A 24274-nucleotide genomic window follows, 5' to 3' on the forward strand; every position below is an offset into this window, starting at 1 on the left:
ATCCATTTTTTGGTGTGTGTGTTCCCATGCATAAATAACTTACGGGTCTGTAAATGGTTACAGCCACTTTGGAATGCCATTTGGTAGTATCTTTCTGAATTTTAAGTGCACACACTCATCAATTCTCCTAGGAATTGATTGTTCAGAAAAAGAGGAAAACATGAGTGCACAAAGATACATGTGTCAGGGGGACATTCTGATTGTCTCCCTTTCGTACCACAAGAGTAGGTGGCTGGTCTGCGGGCCCGGGTTTGCAAACACCTGCTTTCGAATATTTGCAGCAGTTAAGAAACAGCGAGGCCGATGTCTGTGGGCTGGCCCAGGAGGAGAGGCAGGATGAGTTGCTGAGGAAGAGAGCGAGTTGCAGGATCATGTGTGTAACGTGCCATTTTTGTGCCACCTCCCCCTGCCCCCTCATGAACTCACCAGTCTGTCAACAATACACGTAATGTTTATAAAATTTGTGTGGGCATAGAAAGAGTTCTGGAAGGCTACACACCAAATTTTTAACCTGAGTTACCTGTGGGCAGGAAGAATAGGCCCCCCCAGGCTCCCATGAATAACAATAAAGGGAAAAAACGTACAAGAATTACCGCTTATCTTGGGGAAATATTATCTGTACAGTTAGTAGGGGTTTAACCTGGCTGTGGTCTCACTTTCTTGTGCCCAGATAAAGGCTGAAGATGACCAGCCCCTCCCCGGGGTCCTCTTATCCCTTAGTGGTGGTGTGTTTCGTTCCAACCTCCTGACCCAGGACAACGGCATTCTGACGTTCTCAAACCTGGTAATGTGTCCTGCGGCGGTTACCGCCTGCTTGCCTTCCCCTAGAGAGACCTGGGACATGGCATGCGCGACTCGTGTATCGCTTGACAACGTGAGAAAAGAAAACCAACACGGAGTGGTTTAAGTTTCTTAGGGGACCGCGTTTAATTAGAGGATTGCTCTTACCAGAACTTCATGCTGCTGATGCGTGTTCCCTTCCACACACACTGCTTGTTTTCTGGTCACCCACTTGTCACTAAGACAGTGTAATTAATTTGCCTGGCCGCGGCAGCTCCTCTCTCAGGCGGCCTTCTGTTTTGCCGCGGGATCACGTTGTTTACAAGGCGGAGTCTTGTTCGGTGGTTGCCTTGTGTTTCTCCTGCAAAGCACGTCCCATGTGGTGGGAAAACGGCACCAATTTTTCATGCAAGGTGCAGTCCGAGGCCCGGACTGGTGGGGACTCACCAAGTGCTTGTGGGTTGGCTGCTGTCAGTGGTGGGAGCACAGGGACTGTTGTGGGGACATCACAGACAGGCAGCTGGGGGTGTCCGAAGACCCCATGCTGTGCAGGGATGCACACCTCTCCTTATTTGCTGCGTCCCATCAGACAAGTCACTTCCCCTCTCTGAGCCTCAGTTTTCTTCATTCATAGAATTCAAATATGACTTCTACCTGACAGAGCTGTTGTAGGCACATGATAATGACAGCTGCTGTTACAGTCGTGATTGCTGCTCCCTGGCTGTGACTGTTGATTGTAGACATGAGGTCACCATGTCCTCCTGTCTGAGAAGCCCTGGAGCTCCTGTGGCATGCTTCTGGTTGATTGTGACATCAGACCCCACCTTTTAAGCCAGCAAGTGGTCCCCAACGTTTTTAGCACCAGGGACCAGTTTCATGGAAGATGATTTTTCCAGGGACAGTGTCGGGGGAGGCGGAGCTCAGGTGGTGATGCGAGTGGCGGGGAGTGGCTGTAAATACAGATGAAGCTTCGCTCACTCTCCAGTGCTAACCTCCTGCTGTGAGGCCCTCGGGTTCCTAAGTTTCAGGGAAGGCAATTTGTCCATGGATAGGGGAGGGGTGGAGCTCTGCAGCCCTGTCCCTAACAGGCTGGGGACCAGGTCCCTGGCTCAGGGGTTGGGGACCGCAGTTTTAAGCCATACGTGGATGTGGCCACTGAGGCTCAGTGTGATTGTCTCTCGGCAGAGCCCTGGCCAGTATTACTTCAAACCCATGATGAAGGAATTCCGGTTTGAGCCGTCCTCGCAAATGATCGAGGTGCAGGAGGGCCAGAACCTGAAGATCACCATCACGGGGTACCGCACGGCCTACAGGTGAGCAGCCCCGGCCGCCGCCCTCCCCCAGGGTGGGGCTGGTGCATCACTCACGCCTCTGTCACATAGACACGCATCCCAGGCTTTGTGCAGATTTTATATGGGAAGGAGGGAGGTGAGATATGAGGTCAAAGGACTTTGATTGCTGCCCTTTCTTTTCATATCTTAGCCTTGTGGTTCATCTCCAATTTCCTATTTTGAAATTGACCCTAGAGAGCCTATTGAGTTGCTAAAAAATTTTGTTTTTTAAAAAAGTTTTAAACTTGAATTAAATCTTTAAAAGAGGAAAATGTATTCACTTGAGTAAAACTTCAAAATGTTGAAAAGAGTGTACTATAGTAAAAAGTTTCCCTCTTGTCCTTGTGTCCCAGCCATCAAGGTCCTCTTCTGGGAGACAACCAGCATTTCCAGTTTTACTGAATACTTTCAGGGATAGTTTATATGCACGCATATTAATATATACAGATACACACTTACACATACGTTTTTTTATATACGTACAAAAGTGCTTTAGGTGAAGACTAATTGGAAAGGTTGGGTTTAGAAAAATGGACCATTTTCAACTGAATGTATGGAATGAAAAACATAGTGAGTTATTTTCGTGTTGTTGAATGCTCCATTATTTAGAATAAAGCCTAGCAAGAATAAAATAAAGCTTGCCTTTTGAAATGACAATTTTCTGGAGCGTCCGTCAAAACGTATGGGAAGAGAAATTGATGATAATTTATCCCTCTGGCAGGAAGGCTTGACTGGGGGGTGCCATGGCCACACCTGAGTTGCCGGGGTCATTGGGGCACAGTTCTCCATTGAGCTGTTTTGTCCCGTGACCGTTGGTAAACGCAGAACGCTTTGCCTGGGGTCCTTTGGGTGCTTCAGACAACCACGAGAATATCACGTTCTGTTTCTTTTCTGGTCACACCAGTTGCTACGGTACGGTGTCGTCTTTAAATGGAGAACCAGAGCAGGGTGTTGCGGTGGAAGCCGTGGGCCAGAACGATTGTGGCATTTATGGAGAAGACACCGTAACGGATGAGGAGGGCAAGTTCAGATTGCGTGGATTGCTGGTGAGACTTGGAACATGTTTTATAATATCAGTGGGTTTTTGTCATCCGGTATTGAGTGGTGTCTTGTGGTATCCCAGCACTGCCAGGAGTAGGGTAGGCGAGAGCGCTGAGGGTTGGGCTCTGGAACCTTCCCCATCCCTATTTTAACTGGCATGTTTTGCCTTTTATCTAGTCAACCAGTTGGGTCAAGTTTGAAAACCATGGGTTTGGTGCAACTCTTGCCTAGCAGTGTGTGCTGTGTGGTTAGTGCCAATCATGGCTCTTAACCAAATGCCTGTGGGGCAGAAGAGGAGTGTGAATGCGGGGGCGGCTGGGTGGGCAGTAGGGAGTGGTGCGGACTGTGGAGAGGCCTGGCCCAGGGGAAGGGCACAGCCTGTTTTCTCAGCTCCAGCTCGTTGTAGCCGTGTGGGAAGACAGACTCAGGGTTGCCTGATCGTTTGAAAGAAACATCAGAAATTCAGATTTGTGTGAAGACTCCTGATTTTTAGATGTTAACAACTAATTAAGAAAAAAAGAAACCCATAGTGTCTCTGTGTAGGCCACATAAGCAACTTACTTGTCCTTTTGGCTACAACTTGCAACATTTGGCTTAGGATTTGGTGCTTTCTTCCTCGATTTTTATTTGTTCACTCTTTCATTAGCTCATTCAGCAGACCCTGAGTGTCATCACAGTGTGTATCTGAGAGGGAGTGTGAGTTGGGTAGCTCCAGGGGGCCACTAAGATCTGGAATTTGGTCCCCAGCCTTTCAGATTCACAAACCAGGCGTTTGTAGTTGAGCCCAGAGCCAGTCACACGAATCTCAGTGACAGGCTAATGTTCGCCTAAATCACGTGGGCTGAGATGCAAAGCGATCGGCCAGTTTGTTTATCCGTGCTGGGGCAATGCTGCTCTTTCCCAAGACAAGAGTACCCCTGTTGAGAGCCCAGGGCGTCCCCGCTCTCAGTATCGGGGAACCTGGAAGTCGGGTCGGAGGGTTGCTTGGTGCTCATGGAGCGTTCAAGACAGCGGAGGTGGGTAGATGTGGGTGTGTCTCCCTGGCCATGCTCAGGCCTGGGATCCGTACGGGTGATGGTCCAGTGGGCAGAGGTGGACGCACACTGACCGCGTGGGCTCCCCTTCCCCCGCTCTGCCCGCCGCTCCCCTCTTTTGGTGCGTGCTTCTCCGAGCCATCGCTATGGCGGGCATGTCGCCATCCACACAGGTCTGGACATGCCTTGCTGTTGGTGCGGCCTCCCAGCCGTCCCTGCCTCATGGCTGCTGCCACAGTGACCCCTGTTCCCGAGGCCTAGGAGAATGCTCTCTGCTCTTCTCCAGGCCTGGGTTCCTCCCTCACAGCGGTGGTTCCAGAGGGGACAGACTGAGGTGGGGGTGGGTGCACCTGCCGGCTGTGGCCCAGGGGCAGGCAGAGGGAAGGTCGCGAGAGCCCAGTTCTGTGCGTTGAGGGCAGGCACGGCCTTTGCGTTTTGTCCTTTCTTCCCTGCGAGGACACCCTTGTGCTTGGTCTGCCAGGGTTTGAATCCCGCCCTGGTCATTCCTTAGCTCTTCAGGCAAATTTTTGATCCTTTCCTTGTCTGTTTTGTCATCTGTAAAATGAAGATAAGAACAACGTCTACCTCTTGGGATGGCCGGGAGTTAATCCATGCGAAACACATGGAGTGGTGCCTGGCGCCTTGGCTCAGTAAGTGTTTAGTTAAACAAGCAAAAACAAACAGAACCCTCCCTGGGTAGCACTGGGAGCGACGCCTGCTGTGTGCAGCTTTTCTCAGTCTAACTTCAGTAGCATGACAAGGACCCGGGGCTGCCCCGGCTGTTCCGTCTCAGCTGGAGCCTCCCCCTCCCCTCGGATGAGCTCTGTTCTTTGCTTACTTCGCTCATAATTGCAAGAATGAAAATTCAGTGTCACCTGCTTTGTTCCTCCCCGTGTCTTGCTGGCCCGGACATGTTCTTCTAAACTCCCTGACTTAGCACATTTTAATTTACCTGGACATAGTTTTCTTCTTCACCGCGCTAGAATTTCATTTCAGTTGATGCTCCCAGCAGCTGCCTCCTCCTCTGACAGGTATTAATTCATTGGTGCTTTCAGTATTTTTGATAGTCACCCCTGATGACTGTGCCTTCCGTGTACAAGGCCTGTGCCAGAGGCGTTGCAGCAGTTTGGGATGTGAGTTTGCCGTTCTCCCGGAGGGCGGCAAGCTAGAGATCCCTTGCTGAAGATTTCTTGGGATTTCGACCCCAGTTAGGATGAGCACCGAGGCCGGTTTCTTCATTGGACCTTGCCGGGCAGTGTGCTTCTTGAGACATCTTGGGAGAGAAGCTACACAGCTAGATGTTGCTGCCAGAGGATGAAGGCGAATCGCCGAGACTGTTGGCCTTGAGTGAGGACTTGGGCCGGTTAGCATCTGAGCAGCTGCCCTGGTGGGAGCCTCGCAGGTCCCCGCACTGGAGCGAGAGGCCCGTGTCTTCTCTTCTCGGCCTCGGTGCTACTGTGTTTCCTATTCTTCAAAACCAGCCACTGGGGGCTTTTTCTCTGTAAGGTTCAAATAGCTGTTTTGAACTGAACCCGATGCTGCCAGTTCTAATTGAGCTATAAAATGAATTAACATGTCTGTTGGTGATCATAAATTTGGTGGTTCTCATAGTTTTATAAAAAAAAATAGCTTTATTGTCTGTAAAAGCTCATTATAAAATAATTCGGGCAACATATAGAAAAGGACAAGGCTTTGAAAGGGAGAAAACCACTTGAAACCTATCACCCAGAAATATTCCTGGCTAATGCATAGTGAATGCCATTTCTGATTGTTCCACCTGTAGTCAGAGATGGTCAAAACATGCAGAATTTTAGGTGGCCAGAACCATATGATCCACTATCTGTGCTAGTTCAAAAGTAAGCTATTGCATCTCAGAGTTTTCTTCTCTCTGATGCACGTAGACACCTTTGAACAAAACCCTGTGCTTCATTCAGATCCTAATGGGTCACAGGGTTGGTTGTGCTCTTGGTGATCAGAAATTGGTTGTTTTAAAAGTTTTTTTAGAATAATGACTTTTTTGGCAAACGTGATATATGTCAATAAATTTGAGCAACAGAATAGAAACTATAAAGAAGAAGATTTAAAGAAAAAGGAAAAACCTCAAATCCCATTTCTCAGAAATAATATTTGTTACAAGCATTTGGGAGTGTCATTCTAGACATCACTCGGCGTCTGTGTGGGTAGAGGGGAGGAGTGGACAGGATTTGAGAAGAGGAAGAGCATCGTATCCGTATAATTTTGAAACAAGCAACCAAATTTGATGGGTAGAAGAAAACGAATCTGAATTGGGATTGAGGGAGTTGCAGAACTTCAGATGTTTCGTCACCAGGGGTGCCTCTAAAGGGACTCTTAACTCTTAGGGAGGTTTACAGGCGGCAGATGGGGAACTGAGAGGACAGAAATGCTCCTGTCTCAGTGACCACACGCAGTCAAACCAGGCTCAGGCCGGGTGTGACAGGCACGACAAGCCCCCTTTCTAGAGAAGTGACCCCTGTGTTTGTTTGCAGCCGGGGTGTGTGTACCACGTGCAGCTCAAGGCGGAAGGCAACGACCACATTGAGCGGGCGCTGCCACACCATCGGGTGATCGAGGTGAGGCCTCGTCGCTGCTGCTGCATCTTGGTCTGTTTGCTTCCCGCAGCAGAAATCCTTCCGTGCCCCTCCGGCTGTCTGCTTTTCATCTGTGGTCGGGGGAGCCTCAAATCCTAATTAAGGGTCCTCTTAGAATAGTGTCATCTTCACAAGCAGCATCGTATGTGGGATTTTAATGAACAGGGTCGCTGTCATGCATCCAGAAAGGAATCGGAACTGTTTGTCCTCGCTCCCCCACCATTTCCCCTGCAAGCTCTGATCGTTATTTTGCAAGTTAAGGATCTTAAGGCTTCGGTAGCGTTTCAAAGCAAGGGAGGGTGATAAAGAGAACATGGGCTTGATGGGTAACAGGGCCACCCAGTTTTCTTAGGTCCAGATGACCTTTCCCCACCCATTGGATGGGGAGTCTTTAGATATTCAAGATCATCATGTAGCCAAAATTGATCCCTAGAGAGGCCACCATCCAGGTCATAGAATGTGGCCCGGGAATTGTTTGAAGTAAGGCTTTTCCCTCACTGAGTCACTCTCGTGGGCAAGACTAGATGTCTTGGCGGGACAAGAGGAACTGCCTTTTGGTGGCTTTATTTAGGTGACTTCATTAGGCATGAAGATTGTGAGGCGTTCAGAGGGAGGGGGGTGGGCTCTTCAGGACTTTGGACCCAGGAAGCGGATTTTCTCCGTGTCCTTATGGCATCCAGCACTTTCAGTGGCTGGGACGACTGCATTTCACACTGAAATGCTTTCCAATTTTGTGTTTCCTTGCCGTGGTAACTCAGACCAGGGTCACCAGCAGAAATGGGGGCTGTGGCCAGGCAAGCGTGGAGGGAAGCAGGCCCTCTGGGGTCTCACAATCGTGAGCTCAGACCTCAGCCCGAGGGGACGCTGTGACTTGGCCCTGCCAGTGGCTGCCAGGCAAGAACGTCCTGTTTTCAAGGCAAGCCGGGAAATCTGGCTTTGTGTATGAAATTTCTTACTTTTTAAAACGTTGGCAAGTAATTAAAACTTAGAAAAAAAATACTGTACTTGTCAAACAAAATATGTCTGTGGGCCATCAGTTTGTGACCTTGGACTTAGGCTAGTTCAATGGTGAACTTCGCTCCCTTAACGTAAGAAGTGAAATTTGCTGTGAAGTCGCTCTCGGGCCGTCAGGCAGCCAGCAGAGAAGTTCCTCCTACAGCTTTCCTGTTACCAGCCTTCTTCTCTCTTTCTCTCTAGGTCGGGAATAACGACATCGATGACATAAACATCATAGTTTTCCGGCAGATTAATCAATTTGATTTAAGTGGAAATGTGATTACTTCTTCTGAGTATCTGCCTACGTTATGGGTAAGACCAGCCTGTGAAGGTGCAAATACTGTATTCTGTTCGGCTTTGAGACAAGTAGGAGGGACGTTTGTGCCAGTCTGACTCTGGCTTTAGCACGTGGCAAATGGAGGTTCTCCAACCCTGCCTGCTGAGGGTTGAGTTTGAGATTTAAGAAACTTGCATCACAGCACGTATGTGGGAGAGCAGTTGTTGGAGACAATGCGTTCCAGTTTCAGGTAACTGTTTTGCCAGAGCTTAATCATCTGCAAGATTGTAGTAGAAGCCTGATCAACGATTGATACAATCTGGAGTCTAAAATGAAAAGGCAGTTGTAGGGCAGAGGGCCTTGTTTTTTTTTTTTTTTTTTTTTTTTTGAGACAGAGTCTCACTTTGTTGCCCGGGCTAGAGTGAGTGCCGTGGCATCAGCCTAGCTCACAGCAACCTCAAGTTCCTGGGCTTAAGCAATCCTACTGCCTCAGCCTCCCGAGTAGCTGGGACTACAGGCATGAGCCACCATGCCCGGCTAATTTTTTCTATATATATTTTTAGTTGTCCAGATAATTTTTATTTTTAGTAGAGACGGGGTCTCGCTCAGGCTGGTCTCAAACTCCTGACCTCGAGCGATCCACCCGCCTCGGCCTCCCAGAGGGCTAGGATTACAGGCGTGAGCCACCGTGCCCGGCCTGTAACTTTTTAAATTCTGTCCAGGGTGGAGGTGATGTGCAGTGGCCTGGAAGGCAGGCAGTCTGGGGACTCTGGTCACTAGTAGTTGCTCACTTTGCTGCCTTGGCCAGTGACTTCATTTGCATGTGCCTTGGTTTCCTTCTCTGTAAAACCTGGATCTTGGACACAGTGACCTCTGCGGTCTCTTCCAGCTCTAGCAGAATCTCCATATCTGTGACTAATGCGCAAATATTTATAAAATGCCCTGCGATCCCTCCAAAGAAAGATGTTAACAAATTGCTCTGGGGATGTATTGTTAAGGCACACTTGTCATTTTATACAGGGTGAAGTATTTGGCTTGGGGGAGAAGGTGTGCTTGGGTTTTAACTCACCACAGTCCAGGGGTTGCAAGTGTGTGTGCCTGTGGGGACCAGGCAGGGGATGTCAAGGAGGGCAGAGGGCTGGGTAGGATGTAGGGGGAACGGGGGAACCCCTGCCCCATCCACAAGGAGGGGGGCGGCAAGGGGAGAGGATAATGCCTCAGTTTCTTCTGATTGTTGCTGGGTTGGAATTCTGGCCTAGGGTTGGTATCACATCCCAGTTTTCCAGAGAAGCTGAAAATTAGAATTACTGAAGTCACCTGATTTTTTTGTTTTGTTTTGTTTTAAATTTTTATTTTTTTTAGAGACAGGGTTTTTCTCTGTTGCCCAGGCTGGAGTGCAAGTGGCACGATCATAACAAATTTACTTAAAACACTGTACAGGGCGAAAGAACACTTACGTGCATATGTGGTCTTGGATGTGACCCATATGTGGTCTTGGATGTGTCGGCTTGGGTCCTAGGGACGTGGTCTCTGGTGCTCTCTGGTGGCAGGTGCAGTGTGGCATCTTCATGGCCTTTATCATTAGCCAGCATGTGCCTTACTCTTCCTCATGCCCCATGGCATATGGCAGTGAGAACATCTGAAGAACCAATACAAAATGGAATGTGTTTTGAGTTTAAGCACTTGTGGGGTTCAGGTTACATCATGTGACAAGGCAGGGCAAGGTGGGCAAGACCATCAGTCCCAGGCTTCTCCAAGTGTAAGCTGTGTGACCTTAGGTGACTTAGGCTCTCTGAGTCTCCATAGGGGCAGTGCCCTGTTTTGTAGTTGGGACTGGTGACAACGTGTGTAAAGTACCTTTTGCACGCCTGGCATATTATAGATAGATGTTTGACACATGTTAGAAGCTATTCATATTAATATTATCCTATTATAATATTAACTATTAGTACTATTTTGAGCAATAATATAGGTAGTTAGAGTCTACTTTAAATATTACATTTCTCTGCCTGCACGTAAGTGGGGTCTCGGGTGACTAAGGACTGCGTGATGGGTAGCTTGTGGGGGAGGGTGGTTTCTTTTCCAAATATCCATGTTTCCAAAGACAGCCCCCCTCCCCAAGAGATCAGCTGTCCTGAGGATGTCTGAAATGAAATGTTTATCATGTTTCAATTTCAAGAGCATGTCCTACTTTTTTCCTGCTCTCCAGGTAAAGCTTTACAAAAGTGAAAACCTCGACAATCCGATTCAGACGGTGTCCCTTGGCCAGTCCCTCTTCTTCCACTTCCCTCCGCTGCTCCGAGACGGTGAGGTAATGCCTGCGGCCGGTTCTTCCTTCTGCCTCTGTTTTCATAATTCTGCTCTTTCGTTTCAGGAAGCATAATTTTCTCATTTTCTTCCCAAATACTACTCTGCAGAGAACGTACTCTCTGAATCAAAGGATGTTGGGCTCTGTAGGGATTATTTTTTTTTAATTTTCAATTTACAAAAATAATACATATTCATGGCAGGAGATTTTGGAAAAAAGAAAAAAAACCCGCCATCATCCCATTATTCCAGAAATAACCACTGCTGATGTATTGATTGCTATCCTTTGGGTCTTTTCTCAATGCACGTGTGTGTGTACGTGTATAAGTAAGAATATATGTATTTATTTATTGTAATAATTCCAAACTGGGGTGGTTTTGTACATTGTTTTGTAATCTGTGCTTTTCAATGAAGAATTTTTCAGAAATCTGTTTACCATCATTAAATCTTTCATAACGTGGCTTATGGACAGTAGTCTGTAATATAGCAAATACCTTAATTTATTTCACCAAAGCCCCCTGTTAGGCCTTATTGACTCTTAGCTCGTTGAATGTATCACGCACTTTCCCGGCCTGCATGCAAGGTTTCTGTTGAGACATTCACTGATAGTCTTATGATGGGAGTTCCCTTGAATGTGACAAGTCACTTTTGTCATGCTGCTTTCAAAATTCTCTTTGATGATTTAATTATAATGCGTCTCGTGGAGACCACTTTAGGGTCTAGTTGGTGACCTTTAGGTTTCATGAATCTCAATGTCCATCTCCCTCCCCACAAGTGGGAAGTTTTCAGCTATTATTTTTGATGTTTACTGATTATAAAATGTTCATTATCAGTTCTGTAATGTTTGGAGAGGACTAACTATTGTAGTTGGCATGGTGAGAGCAAACTTTGCAAAGGATTTAGTTCTTTTCTGGCAATCTTATCCGGAGGATGCTGGTTGTGAGCCTGTGTGTGAAGTCCCCCTCCTGGCCCCTGACCAGCTGCCACGGGGACAGTACACCGTGGCCTTTCTCAGTGTAAAGAGGCTGTAAAACTGTGAAACAGGTTGTCGTGGAATTCTCTCCCCCTGTTGCTCCATATGGGTGTTGCCCTTTAAAACAGTCACTTTCCACAGGAATCTGGAAACATGTTGGGCTTTGAGGTCAGACGTCACCTGGGTTCGGAGCCTTCATAGATGCTTGGCTGCCCTCCTAGCTGGGTGACCCAGGGCAAGTGAACTCAGCCGCTTCAGGCTTTGCTCTGCTCCTCTGTGAAACGGGATAATAATCCCGACCTTGCCCGGGGTTGAGAGGGAAGCAGCTGTGGGCCTGATGCAGTGTCAGGGCTGTGACTGTCACCGGTACCATGCCAGGGATATTGTATGTTTAGAACTTGCCAGCTTATGAGCCACTTAAGTGTCGTCCCTTAGAAGTCAGCCTCATTTTGGATTGAATGCAGTCTTCCTCAGTTGGATCACATACCTCCCTCATCAGAATTGGCTCATATTAACTTTGTGTGTTTCATAAAGTCATTTCTTCAAAGGGCCATAATGTTGAGGTTGAATATGCTGATCAAAAAGTGCTGCAAGGGCGGGCACAATGGCTCACGCCTGTAATCCTAGGACTCTGGGAGGCAGAGGTGGGCGGATCATTTGAGCTCAGGAGTTCAAGACCAGCCTGAGCAAGAGTGAGACGCCGTCTCTACTAAAAATAGAAATTATATGGACAGCTAAAAATACAAATAGAAAAATTAGCTGGGCATGGTGGCGCATGCCTGTAGTCCCAGCTACTTGGGAGGCTGAGGCAGGAGGATCGCTTGAGCCCAGGAGTTTGAGGTTGCTGTGAGCTAGGCTGACGCCACGGCACTCACTCTAGCCCGGGCAACAGAGTGAGACTCTGTCTCAAAAAAAAAAAAAAAAAAAAAAAAGGTGCTGCAGGCCCTGACAGCCTATCAGAAGACACAGTCTCCGAGACCCTGGGGACCCGTGGCCGTCACCGATGGACCAGTCCACTGAGGTTACTACTCTGAAGTTAGCAACCTTGGTTTGGCTGTGTAGACTTGGGGATTTCTTTAAAAACATAAAGTTCTTTACATCACAGCCATGCGGTAGGTTTCAGTTTTCATTTGCTTACACATCTAACTCCTGTGTGCGCAGAATTACGTTGTGCTTCTGGACTCCACGCTCCCCAGATCTCAGTATGACTACGTCCTGCCTCAAGTTTCCTTCACCGCAGTGGGCTACCATAAGCACATCACCTTGATATTTAATCCCACGGTAAGTAAAAGGGGGAGTTAAAAAAAAAAAAACTCCATGGGGTGGCGCGAGAAGGCAAGTCCACACAGCCTGCGCTGCGGGCCCCGGGTGAGGCCAGCTATTTAAAGGGCTCCCGGATTGGGTCACTTTCCCGTTCTGGACTCAGGATTTCCCCAGATGCTTTTTAACGTTTCTGAGCAGTGATGCCTGCCATTCCCTTCGAGGAGGAAGCTGGTGACGAGAAGGGTGTAATTGTTTAGATCGGTGACTCAGGAGTGATTTTGGGGAAGGAAGGAGGGACACCACTACCCTGTGCTGGGTGGTCTCATGTGTCTCCATCAGGAGACACATGAAACCTGACCTGCTGAAACCTCTAGAATCAACTGCCAATTTGCTGGGCACACAGAGGACACAGGAGCCTGTAAGTGATACCACAGGGATGCAGAACAACCACCTGGAGCCTGATTTGTTTGACAAATAAATTGCAAGAGAAAAAGTCCAGATGGACAGGATACCTGTAGGTCAAGAGAAACTTAATTTATCACTTAATTTATTGCAATACGTGGCCCTTGCTGGATCTTGTATCCAGTAGGCTATAAACAACAACAGAATAAACAAAACATTTTCTCTTTCACATTCATGAGAAAATTGTTCAGATCCGTGATTCTCAAAGCCCGAGGGTTGAACAGACACATCAGCAGCAACCACAGAAATCAGATTCTGGGGCCCAAACTCAGGACTACTGATTCTGAACTTGGTAGGGGGGTGAATGCAGAACCCAGTTATCTGTACTAAAAAACAAAAATGTGGCCTCCTAGCTACCGTGTTGGTCATTGTTTCTGGGCCTTTTTAGTGGGAAGAGTAAGAATTTTATTTTTATATTTTTTTAAAAAGATAACTGTATGTGGAATGATATATTTCGATATTCCTTATTCCTTTTTTATAACCGAATAGTATTTTTTTTTACGTGGACATACCATAAGTCTTAGTCCATTCGGGCTGCTATAACAAAATATCTTAGACTGGGTAATTTGTAAACAACAAACATCTATTTCTTATAGTTCTAGAGGCTGGGAAGTCCAAGACCAAGGTGCCAGCAGATTCGGTGTCTGGTGAGGGCTTGCTCTCTGGTTCACAGATGGTGCCATCTAGTGGTCCTCATGGGGCGGAGGGGCAGACAGCTCCCGCAGGCCTTTTATAAGGGCACTGACCCCATTTAATCACCTCCTAAAAGTGGTGTCCTCTTAATACTCTCACTTTGGGGATGAGGTTTCAGCCTGTGCATTTTGGGGGAACACAAACATTGAGACTTCAGCACCCTATTCACTTAGTCCCTGGTGGGGCATTTGGGTTGTTACTAGCTTTCTGCGATTACAGATAACCCTGAAATGAATTGCCTTATGCACGCTTATTTTTGAATGTTTGTCAGTCTATCTTTGGAACAGACTCCCAGAAGTGGAGTTGCTGGATCAAAGGGTAAATGCATATGGAATTCTGATTGAAACTGTTACTTTCCCTCCATAGGGATTGCACTGTTTTGCATTCCCACCAGCAATGTATGAATATCCTTTTTCTCCAACAGAGTATGTTGTCAACTTTTTCAATTTTTGCAGTCTAGCAGATGAGAAGTGGTATTATCTCAGGGTAGTTTTAATTTGCATTTCTCTCTTTGCATGTGGCTAAAGGCCATTTGTATTTTCTTTTCTGTGAACTGTTTACTTCTTTAACCTATTTTTCTATGGAATTATTGGCCTTTTCCCACTGTTTTCAGAAGCTCTTTGTGTACTAGGAATATTAACCCTTTGTCTGCAATACATGTTATACACAGTTCTCCCAGTTTGTCACTTATCTTGGACTTGGCTTATGCAAAAGTTTATTTTATTTCTATGTTAAATGTATTGGTATTTTTCTTATTGCTTCTGGATTCCCAGTTTTTAGAGGAATTTGTTGTGTTTTCTTGTGGGACTGATATGGTTTCATTTTTCACATTGAAATCTCTCTATCCATTTGGAGTTTTTCCTGGTGGAGAGTGTGAAGAATGGCTCCAAATGACCTTTTTCCACATTCCACCCACTTACCATTTAGAGCTTTTTAGACACCATCCTGTATGGAAGGTTGGTAGGAATCATCCCTAATTTGGAGACGAGAAGGTTGGGACCCAGAGGGGAGACGTGACCAGCCCAAGGTCACCAGCTCCTGTGGGGCAGAGCTAGGACTTGAGCAAAGCTCTTCTGCTGATTCCGGGGCTCGGTGAGGAGCAGCTCAGGCTCAGGAGCTGGCAGATGTGACTTACTGGGAGAAGAGAGCTTTCCTGACAGTCCTAGTACTTACCTTGTTCCTCAACAGTGGAGACCTGCTTAGAAAGTACCAGAGAGATGAGCGTGTTTATGTCTTCGTGGAGGCACGTCGTGACCCCAGTGGGTAGGAGAGGGCCTCTGAGAAGGCCACTAATCTGCAGGCCACGACATTCCCAAGGGCCCCCCCTGCAGGAGACTTATCTGGGTCCAGGGACGCACTCGGACAGCCTGTGGTGGGAGCTCAGAGATGCTGCTTGGTGGTGGCTGAGCAGCCCAGCCTTGTGGCTGCTGCCGGGAGTGTGCCTGTCACTTCTGAGAAGATGAAAAATGACGTCCTCTGGGGGTTGGATCCTCAAGCAGGGCGCCAAGAGGGCGCCAAGAGAGCCGGGGCCTGTGCGGGCATTCACGGGTTGATGCTCACAGTAAGCCTTTGCGTGGCAGTGCCATTCCTGCCGCTTTTGCGGGAGCTCAGAGAGATTTAGTCACTTACCCAGGGATAGTCCGCGGAGCCAGGACCCAGATGAGGTGGTTTGTCTCAAGCCAGGTGGTTCCGCCACTATATCGCCTTCCATGCGATGATGTCGGTTTAGCATTGTACACTCAGGAGGGGCTTTATACTCACTTGGTTTCCTCCTTTGTTGGATATAGCTGCCTGCAGCCACATTAAGTCATTTTTTCACTCAGTATTCCATGCACTGCAGAGCATTGCACATCTCATTTCCCTTCATGTCACAGCATCCTGCTGTGGTAGGTGCTATTCACGTTACCTCCATTTCATAGTTGAATAAACCGAGTCTTCACGTGGTTGCCCAAAGTTACCTACTAAGACCTGGGACTTGAGCCTAGACTCATGATCACTCTAATTCCCACTGGATTACACTTTTAATGAAGTGTTTACTTCAGTGGAAAATGGGATGGATCCTAAGACATGTCAAAAAATATAGCTGGAGACAGAAATCTGTTCCTGCCCTCATTCCATTTATTAAAGGACGTCCGTCCTGCCTCAGTAGGTACCGTGGACCCCGCAGTCATGCTCTAGCAGTTCTCAGAGGTTTTGCTCTCGGCCCCTTTACACTGTTAGAAATTGTTGAGAATCTCAAAGAGCTTGAGTTTATATGGAATCTATCTATCTGTATTTATCATATTAGAAATTAAAATTGAGATGTTGGAATCATAGGAATCCGCAAGCCACACATTCCATTAGCTGTCGGCATGATGACGTCATGTCACGGAGCCTCCGGAAAAGTCCACTGTACACTTGGGGGAGAAGGAGAGTGAAAAAGGCACATAACACCTTAATATTGTTATGGAAGTGGTTTGGCACTTGAGAACCTCCTGGGGGGGCATCCTTGTAACATACATCGTTATCTGAAAATTCTCATTTGATGTATTTGTTCCCTTTGTGGGAATAGAGTGGGCTAGCAGGGTTATATATTCATTTGATATTTTAGAATCCAAAATTTCAGGGGCTTTAGCAAGATAGATATTTCTATCCCATGTCTGTCCAGGAGCAAGCAGTCCAGAGATCATATGGTACCTCCAAGGTATCGGGGACCTAGAGGCCCCTGCTTTCCTGTTGTTCTCCAAAATGGTGCACTTGGCCAGCTGCTGTCCAGCCAGCAAGATGGGAGGCACGATGTTTCTTTTCCAGGGTACAACCAGGGTGTTGCACCTGTCGCTTCTGTTCATGCGCTGTGGGCCAGAATTTGGTTCCATGGTCACACCTAGCTGCAAGGGAGGCTGGGAAATGTTTGTGTTGTGATTGGCCCAGATAAAACTTGGGGGTTCCATTGGAAGAAAGGGAGAGTGGTCACGAGATACTAGTAGCAGTCTCTGCTTCGTTTCCTCACTAGGGTACAGTCTCTGGGACTAGCTTGTCACTGTGCCCTGGGCCCAGCACAGTGAGTTCTCGATACATCCTTGTAGGGCATAGTCTCTGCATATGGCTGAGACTCAACAAAGACCCATTTACTTTTCAACCGCAGGGACTCCCCATTTTCTGCATCTCCTCATTTTCTCAGTTTGGATAGTGAATGTTCAGAGGGTGAGGAGTGCCTCGTTATTGAACCTCTTTGTTTCTAAGTCTCAGAAGCAAGTAGCGAGAGTTTGGACAGCAGAGGATTCATGTTGAAACTTGTCTGAATCACTCCTGTTTCTTCCTTTGGATGGCAAGAATTTGGATCAGAAGGGTCCCTGGTTGTCCTGCGACGGCCAGTTTGGAAGGCTGGGTGGGGTGATGGAGAAACGTGAGACCTTGGTGAGGAGGAATGGTGTGCTTGGTGTTTGCAGAGGAAGCTGCCTGAGCAAGACATCGCCCAAGGATCGTACATTGCCCTGCCACTGACGTTGCTTGTCCTGTTGGCCGGCTACAACCATGACAAGGTAGGACATCCAGAGACCTCGTCTCAGGGTCAGTGAGTCCTTGCAACTGTAGGAGTGACAGCAGAGGTTGTGCGGCATTATGGAAATCGCCAAATTTGGGTATTGGAAGGGCCCGTGAAGGCCTTAAGTCCAGTCCTAGGCCTTGGTTCAAGGCCATAAACCTCTAGTAACATCCCTCCGAGCCCTTAAACCTGGACGACCTCTAGGGATATGTTGCTTCCAGAGAGAGGCCAGCCTGTCTCTGGGGATCCTCTAGTCCAAAGTCCCGCCTCATTTGAACTGGAATCCACCCGTGAGCACACGGTGCAGACCGTGCCTGAAGAACAAGGTGTGCTGATAAGTGAGACTCTACTGTCCATGTGGGCAGAAGTCTTCTCCTGGCATCTCTCTCTCTCACTCTCTCTCTCTGTCTGTCCAGCTCATTCCTTTGCTGTTGCAGTTGACGAGTCGACTGCAGGGAGTCCGCGCTCTTGGCCAGGCAGCCTCTGACAACAGCGGCCCAGAAGATGCAAAGAGACAAGCCAAGAAACAGAAGACGAGGCGGACGTGAGGAGGAAGAGGGGGCAGCTGCAGTCTCACTGGGGACAGGCCACAGCCAGGGGCCACCACCTGCCGAGGGATAAAAGCACAGAGCATGCGTGGATTACCTTCAGCCCGTGCTGTTGGCCCCGCTCCCCCGGCAGCCTATACCTGTCCTCCCTTGCGTGTGGCCCCGTGTGCAATGCAATGAATGGACCCTCCCATCACTCTGCTGCACACAATTTATTTTCTGAGTCGAAGATAATTTATTATTATTATTTTTGTCAAAGAAGTATTTAAGCTGTGCTGGTGGTATGAGAATGCCATTCTTAACCTTTAGCATTCGTTTGCAAGAAGAGCTCCAGTACACGTGGCGTTTGGTTCCATAATGAAGTTCCTTTCTGGTTTATCTATTTCCTTAACTTCCCCTTGACTTTGAGATCCCTGCTGGGAACTACAGCAGCCTGTATCTGCTGCTGGGAGAATGTGGTAGGAGGTGAACATCAATAAAAGTGCCCGTTCATGTGTGTTGTAGCTCTTCTCAGATGTGTTTCTTGGATGACGTGGGCGTCATAAATTGAGCTGCATGTAAGGTAGATCAGAGTCCTGAGCAAAGGGGCCTGGGGCATGACAAATGGCAGCGCCGCTGAGATGACCCCAGGCAGCTGCCTTTTGGCTTCAGTGGTGGAAAAGTAGGGGACAGTGGGGCCTGTAGCGAATGGCAGAGCGCCTGCCCCATCTAGAGGAGGTGTAGTCACTCGGCCCTGACTCGCTGTGGCTCTGCAGGAATGTGCATTCATTTTTCCAGCAAAGCCAGAAAGATGAAGTTTTATGTGAGATCTTCCCAATTTTAAATGTTAGTGACAAATTCAGTTTTTAAAAAAACATACTCTGGCCAAACAAAATGCACGTGTAGGCCGGGTGAGGCTTGAAGCCTGCTGGTTTGCATGAGATCCACAGGAAGTTGCAGCATTTTAGTGGCAGGAGATTAGTTCTTGTGAACGTCATTAAGTTAATTACAGTATATTAGAGGTGGGGACACATCCATCCGTCCAACATTTATTGAATGCCACATAGGGTAGGCACGGACATGCAGACAAGTAGAGTGGATGACACCACAGAGGGAGTTGGGAGAGGCCAGGGGCCACGTCTGCCTTGCTCTTCATCATGTCCCCAGAGCTTGGCACGTACGTGGTGGGGGTTCAGTAAGGAAGAGAAGAATGCACGCACGCAGGGATGAACAGGTGGGCACACGGCGCCTGCCCTTGCAGAGTGCAGCAGCCGTCACTGGGTAGAGAGCAAGCCGGCATTTGAGCAAGGGCAATGCGGTGAGCCGAGGGCCTCCAGGTGGAGGCAGCTCGGGCCACAGGAGCCTAGAGCAGAGTTCTCATCCCACCCAAGGGCTTAGGGCAGCTTTCTGGATGTGACGCTGGAGCAGAGTCTGGAAGGACCAGGAATAGGAGAAACAGCACTTGGGTGCTACTGCCCATGCCGAGGGCCAGCGTGGCGGACTCCCTGGCCCTTGGGGGCCACCGCAGAGCTGCTGTGTTTCCACCTAGTGGCTCTTGGGGTGTGCACGAGGAAGGAAGGTGAACTGTGTTGGCGACCTGGGACAGGTGTGATGCATCATCTGTTTGTTGGAGTGTTTTCTAATCTTACTCCCAGTGGACACCCAGCAACATCCCTTTTAAACGTTAGTGGGAATTTTATTGACGTGGGGAAAGGTTGAGGAGCTTGTGAAAAATATGACGAAATGTCAGTATACTGTGTCCAGTTCCGGATGTGGCCATTAAGTGGCAGTCTTTCCCCGTCGCTGGCCACAGGTCACCGTTGGCGTTGGGGGAACCTCTGTAGGGCATTTCTCAGTCCATCTGAAAGTCGACCCTGTTCTGTTGTGCATAATTTTCAGTTTCTGGCAGGCTCAGGACAGAACTCCTCTGATCTTCCTTTGGGAAATAAATGTTAACGTTAGAGGACTTTGAGTGGGGCAAAAGTTCCATGAGACATATTTTTCCTGAGGAATTAAAAAATAACTAAGATGGCGGGTGCTTGGAGAACTCTGTTGCTCGCGCATTTTTGCCTGTTAAAGTGATCATAAAAATAACATCTCTATGAGGCCGCCCTGAAGAGTTGAGGGCAGTGTGCCACTCTCAGGCGCTGGCCTTACCCCAGTCTTCCTTTGTGGGTTTTCATGTTTTGAGTTTTATGCACCAGCCAGCAAGGATTGTTGAATTCCTGCCGTAGGTAGAAGTGGGGGCTGGGAAGGGGCTGAGGTGGGTGGGAGGACGTGTGTGTTGGGGGGAGGGGCTGGTGTGGAAGGAAGAGTCAGTCCTCGTGCTAAACTGTAACAGTCTCGTGAGGAAGGAAGATTCATGCAATAAGGTAAAAGCAGTGATTGTCCTCTAGGACCACGCGCACCAGCAGGAACCAGCAGTTCCTGTGTGCCAGGCACTGTGCTGGGCCCTTGCGTGCACATTGACTCGTCTGGCCTCACAAGGCAGGCGTGCTTGCAGCCCCATTTTACAGAAGAGGAAACTGAGGCTTGATCTCGTAGCTGTCAGGTAGCAGAGCTGGAGTTTGAGCCCAGGTCCGAGAGTTTCTCGCCACCGTGTTCTCCTGCCCCTGCTGTGTGAAACGAGCTGATGTAGTCACGTGCCAGCTTGTCTGGGAATGACCCAGAGGCTCAGAAATGGATGTCATGTGCAGGAGATGTGGCGTATGCCACAGTGAAGTTAGTAAAGGCACAGTGACGTGGAGCAATGTGTGCCATGAATGGGGTCCCGGGGTCGGGGAGGATGGTGGAGCATCTTTGTCCCATCAGCATTGTTTCTGGAAGCACAGGTACGTGACCAAGGCTGAGATCCAGTCCCTTCACAGGCATGATTCCCGTTTCCTTAAAAGCTGGAGCGGCCTTCAGAGGAGAGTTGGGAAGAATGCGGGGTACGAAGCTTGCCTGGTTGCCTCCGGCGTACGCTGAGTGTCGGTGGGGGTGAGGGGGGTGTCCGTCCCCAGCACACAGTGGGGGTTTATGGTACGTAGCCAGCCCAGTGATCCACACTGCCCCATGTGTGCTCCTCCCACCCTGAGTCAGGGCTGGCCCTCTGTGACCATGAAGTAGGGCAGAAGTGAGCAAGATGTGTGACCGACCTCCCAGGCTGGGTCATAAAAGGCATTGCATTTCACACTTCGGCTCTGGGGAAGCCAACTGCCCTGCATGATGATGCTTAGGCAGCCCCCTGGGGAGGAGTCAGGGCCCCTGGCCAGCAGCCAGCGCCAGCTTGCTGCCATGCGGCGGTGCCATCTTGGAAGTGGATCCTCCCACCCCGGTCAAGCCTTCACGTGACTGCAGCTCCAACAGACGTCTGACTGCCACCACTCGAGAGACCCCAGGTCAGTACAGCCCAGCTGAGCCCTTCCCAAATCCTCAACCCACAGAGTCGGGGAATATGATATATGATTGTATTAGGCCTCTAAGTTGTGGGGTAACTTACACAATATTAGGTAACTAGAACAATGCTCAGTAAATATCTATCGCATGAACAGACAGTGATGGAGAGACTCTGAGCAAACTGATGCATTTCTAGTTGTGTAATAGTCTTAGTTTCAGGTAACAGAAACCCAACTCCAACTAGCTTGAGCAAAGTGGAGCATTTCCTGATCTTGTAATTCAGAAATCCAGGAGTGTTTGGCTCTGTGCAGGGCTGGACCCAGGGTCAGTTTCCATCTCCTGGCTTTGCTTCCCTCTAGCCAGATCTCTCAGTAATGAGCGTTCTGCGAGACCACTCTGACAGAAATGGACAGGCACGTCTTTGAAACCAGGTCCAGGACTGTGTGCTCAGCCACTACTCTCAGAGCAGGGGGCAGAGGCAGCCACTGGACACACATCCACACACGGAACCGAGAGTGGAGTTTTGGAAAATTGGCTTTTGGCTTTTGCCTATTGGTTCTGCCTCTGTTAAAGACAGTCATCAGCAGCTTTGGGCCTTACACCACCTCACTGCGCAGGCCCGGGAGAAGGAGAACTTCCATCCCATAGCACACATGTCAGTCCTGGGGCAGGTGAAGGACTGATGGGCAAAGTTTGCAGAGCCCCTGAGGCCTGGGCCACACTTAAGCCACGCCCATGCCCATGCCCATGCCCATGTGACAGGCAGCCCGTGTGCCCGGGCACTGTATTACCCAGAGGAACAAGTGGTCCTGGGTGGGCAAAACCAACAGGAGGCAGCTCTGCTTTCTTCTAAAACTTGATGACAAGGCCCAGGCAAAGTTGCCCACTTTTGGCTTTATCTGTTCATTAGCAAAATGCCCCTGACCATTTGGACATGACCATGCTATGCCTGGAGAAGGGAGAAACTCATTTTCCTGTGGGCCTACTATGTGCTAGGGCCAGGAGACTCCTTTCCTGCCTGGGGCTTGGTAGGTGGGGGAAGGTAAGGTATAACTCCATTCCTTCCCCCTTTTCAGCGGGGGGCAGATGTTTATGCTTCATGATACAACGGCGAGATCTTGGTTGGATCGTGAACGTTTTAATTACCCCCGTTCTGCTGTACCTTCCACCTAGGGCGGTTTAAGATGCCGCAGATTGACATATCCTTTAGGACGAGCGAATATTTTACTGTTCTGCTGTGTGGATGAAACAGCAGCCCCTTCTCGCATTTGCTTTTCGGAATTTGAAGATTTTATAAAATAAGACGAATGCATCGGAACAAGCGGTCCCCAATTCTGTGCAGGTTCTGTGCCCCTGGAGACTGGCAGCCACCCCTCCCTGTCTCGTCTGTGCAGAGGAGGCGGCTGGCAAGACGACAGAAGCCGACAGCTGCCGCATTTTCATCCTGTTCCTGCTCTCGGAGCTGGGAGGAAGAGGTGACTAATAGCCGCCGAGTGAGAGAACCTGTGACCTGCCCCTTTGCTTCCTTTTTGTGGCCTGGAGGGGGCAGGAAAATGGAGAACGAACATTTTGCTGCCTGCTAAAAACGCTTCTTGCCTTGCAGAGAGTTTGAAGAACGCCCCAGCTGAGTGATGACTGATACTCAACATGCATTTGTTGAGTAAGTAATTATGATGGCAAAGAACTCTCCACATACGAACTATTCACATGGATGGCGCCCAAGAATTAGACTGGGCTAGTGCAGGGGTTAGCAGACTATGGCCCTCGGGCCGAATCCAGCCCACTGCTGTTTTGGTAGATGAAGTGTTCTGGGAACATAGCTGTGCCCATTCATTTCCAGATTGTCGACGGCTGCTTTTGCCCCGCAATGGCAGAGACAAGTGGTTGCAGCAAAGACCATATGGTCTCAAAAAAAGTCTAAAATATTTACTATCTGGCCTTTTACAGAAAAAATTTTTCTGATCTCTGGTTTAGTGGATGCGTTGTAAAGTTTAGTTTTGAGGGAATCATTAATTCATTCAACAAGTGTTCACTGAGCGTCTGCCCTGTGCCGGGCACTGCTTGGTGCACTGGGGATCCAGTGGCGAGGAAGGGACACCAGGTCTCAGCTCCCACGAAGCATAATGCCAGCGGGGGAGACGCACAGTGGACACATAAATTAGAGTTTCTTGCAAAACGGCAAGTGTTACGCAAAAAAGAAACAGAACAGGGCCATGTGCTAGGGGATGACTGGTGTCAGGGGAGGTCTCTCTGAGGAGGTGGCATTTGAGTCGAGACCTGAGGAAGGGAAGGGGCCAGTGGTGGAAAGATCTGGAGGAAGAGCTGCCCAGGCAGAGGGGACAATGACTGTGAGGGTCCCGAGGAGGAAATGAGCTTGGTGAGTGTGAGAAACAGCCAAGAGGCCTGGTGTGGCCAAAGTGACAGAGAGGGAGAGGTGAGAAAGATGGCCAGGGCTAGGTCTCGTGGAAGCCCTGGAAAGAAGTCTGGAGTTTATTCTAATTGTGGTGGAAGTCATCGGAGGGCTCAAATGGGGAAAAGGGAGTGATCTGACTTATGTTTTTAAATAGTTGCTTTTTTAAATTTGGGGGCAGTTGAACTATTGGGGAACAAGAATGAATGCAGAAGATCAGCAAGGCGGGTGTTGCATTGGTCTAGGCAAGAAATAACAAGGGCTTGGATTAGGGTGCTGGAAGTGAAACTGGCAGAAAGGGGTCGGCTTGGGGCTACTATTCAGAGACAACAGAAAGTTCTGCTGATGGATCCAATACTGGAGGCGAGGGAAGAGAGCCATCAGCGGTCAGTCAGTCCTGCGTTTCCGGCCTGAACCACTGAACCGGTAGGGAAATCCAAGGCTCTGTCTCGGTCATCGTGAGTTTGACATGCTTATCAGACACCCCGGTGGCTCCGAGTCTGAAGCTGGGTGAGAAATCAAGGCTGGAGATGAGACACGGTTAGCGGTTAGTGTTTTTAGGTGACAGATGAAGCCACCGACAGAGCAGCAGGCATCCTCGTGAAGAAAGAAAAGAAGAGGGGGCTGGGGACCACGCCCTGGGGCAGGTCAACCTTCAGAGGGTGGGCAG

The 24274-nt window shown here is 48.9% G+C and overlaps 1 protein-coding gene across 2 annotated transcripts in view; it reads left to right on the plus strand.

Moving 5' to 3' along the window:
- LOC123632418 (nodal modulator 1) overlaps positions 1–18340 on the plus strand; it is a 53869-nt gene extending 35529 nt beyond the window's left edge. The window contains exons 23-31 of one of the 2 annotated variants that reach the window (XM_045542677.1): positions 671–784; positions 1966–2093; positions 3016–3157; positions 6694–6777; positions 7993–8103; positions 10278–10379; positions 12510–12629; positions 17195–17287; positions 17706–18340. In XM_045542677.1, the coding sequence (XP_045398633.1) occupies positions 671–784; positions 1966–2093; positions 3016–3157; positions 6694–6777; positions 7993–8103; positions 10278–10379; positions 12510–12629; positions 17195–17287; positions 17706–17837 (1026 nt within the window). In that variant the 3' untranslated portion in view covers positions 17838–18340. The remainder of the gene's footprint in view (positions 1–670; positions 785–1965; positions 2094–3015; positions 3158–6693; positions 6778–7992; positions 8104–10277; positions 10380–12509; positions 12630–17194; positions 17288–17705) is intronic. The other variant, XM_045542678.1, reaches the window with a different exon arrangement.
- The last annotated feature ends 5934 nt before the right edge of the window (positions 18341–24274 follow it).

The sequence above is a fragment of the Lemur catta genome, chromosome 2 (genome assembly GCF_020740605.2).
Source record: "Lemur catta isolate mLemCat1 chromosome 2, mLemCat1.pri, whole genome shotgun sequence".
Taxonomy (NCBI): Eukaryota; Metazoa; Chordata; class Mammalia; order Primates; family Lemuridae; genus Lemur; species Lemur catta.